General features: G+C 38.1%; 1 protein-coding gene across 1 annotated transcript; it reads left to right on the top strand.

Annotated features, from left to right (window-relative positions):
* Positions 1-656: 656 nt before the first annotated feature.
* VOLCADRAFT_108805 (uncharacterized protein) lies at positions 657-1,724 on the top strand (the record flags this gene model as incomplete). The annotated part of the gene is made up of 2 exons (XM_002959921.1): positions 657-877; positions 1,016-1,724. The coding sequence occupies 2 exons, from the start codon at positions 657-659 to the stop codon at positions 1,554-1,556; spliced, it is 762 nt and encodes a 253-aa protein (XP_002959967.1). The 3' UTR covers positions 1,557-1,724.
* Positions 1,725-1,774: the final 50 nt, after the last annotated feature.

Below are 1,774 nucleotides of genomic sequence, written 5' to 3'. Positions count from 1 at the left end.
GAGAGCACCCCTTTGGTTCATCCCCTTTAGGGGAACTAAAGAAGACGAACTAAAGAAGACGAACACTAACGGGGAAGAAGAAGAAGAAGACTTTGGGGGATGACGGATGACAAGGGGAACCAAAGGGGTTGTCCCTACTTGTTCTTTATTTTATGAAAACCGAAGTGATCCCCTAGGGGACCGAAGGGTAATCCCTTGTCATTACCTTTAGTTCATCCCCTAAAGGGTTTCCAAAGTTTGTTCCCCTTTAGGGGAAGACAACCCCGAAGGGGCACGCTGTAATTTTGTAGTTTCGGCCGGAGGCCTATAACTTACTGTAAGGTATCCAACGAACTTACTTTACAACGACGGACAAAGCTCGAAGATAGTTTTATTATCCGGACTACGAATGGATAGTTTAGCTTTTTACAAGGGATTTGTAACTTAATCGATTTGCTTTCATAATCTTAACGACTACCTTATGTCACAAGCTAGCCAAGCTTTTCATCCCCTAAAGGGGAACCGAAGGGGAAGTGCTTTGTGCGTCCCCCTTCGGGGAAGAGCTGCGATATCTAAAACAAATCGTAAACCGTTTTATTCTAGTTTAGTTTTAGAGATTAATAAAATCTATGGTTAAAGAAAAATTAGTTGCTGTGCGCGCAGCTTTTTTAGCTGCTATGTTAGGTGTTGTTGGTATTCTAGCGGTAAATCCCGCAGAAGCGTATCCCGTTTTTGCACAACAAAACTACGCAAACCCACGTGAAGCAAACGGTCGTATTGTTTGTGCTAACTGTCACTTAGCTCANAAACCTGTTGAAATTGAAGTTCCTCAAGCTGTTTTACCGAATACAGTATTTGAAGCGGTTATTGAAATTCATATGATAAACAAGTCAAACAAGTATTAGCTAATGGTAAAAAAGGTGATTTAATGTTGGTATGTTTTAATTCTTCCAGAAGGTTTTGAATTGGCGCCACCAGATCGTATTCCTGAAGAAATCAAGAAAAAAGTAGGTAATCTTTACTACCAACCATACAGTCCAGAACAAAAAAATATNTTAGTTGTAGGTCCAGTACCAGGCAAAAAATACAGCGAAATGGTAGTTCCTATTTTATCCCCAGATCCTGCTAAAAATAAAAACGTTTCTTTTTTAAAATATCCTATTTACTTTGGCGGTAACCGTGGCCGTGGTCAAGTTTATCCGGATGGTAAAAAATCAAACAACACTATCTATAATGCATCAGCGGCTGGTAAAATTGTAGCAATTGCTCCTATTGAGAAAAAAGGTGGTTATGAAATCACAATTGAAAAAGCAAATGGTGAAACTATTATCGATAAAATTCCAGCAGGTCCAGATTTAATTGTTAAAGAAGGCCAAAACGTCCAAGCAGATCAACCTTTAACAAATAACCCGAATGTAGGTGGTTTTGGTCAAGCTGAAACTGAAATTGTACTACAAAACCCAGCTCGTATTCAAGGTTTATTAGTATTCTTTAGTTTTATTTTAATTACACAAATTTTATTAGTTCTTAAGAAAAAACAATTTGAAAAAGTTCAATTAGCAGAAATGAACTTCTAATTTTATAATAACGTTTTTTGCTTATTAAGATAAAAATGTAGTTCTTACAACGAAAACACAAGTCTTGTGGTTTATCGTAGTTTAATGAGTAGCTCTAACCTAGTAAAGTTAAGCTAGGACGCTCTTCATCCCCTAAAGGGGAACCGAAGGGGACAACCAACGCACTTCTTTCACAATAAAGTCACAAGTAATCCGGCCTAGGCCAGAGGGTTGCTTGT

Source organism: Volvox carteri, assembly GCF_000143455.1.
Source record: "Volvox carteri f. nagariensis unplaced genomic scaffold VOLCAscaffold_1474, whole genome shotgun sequence".
NCBI lineage: Eukaryota > Viridiplantae > Chlorophyta > Chlorophyceae > Chlamydomonadales > Volvocaceae > Volvox > Volvox carteri.
This window is presented reverse-complemented; position numbering and strand designations above follow the sequence as displayed.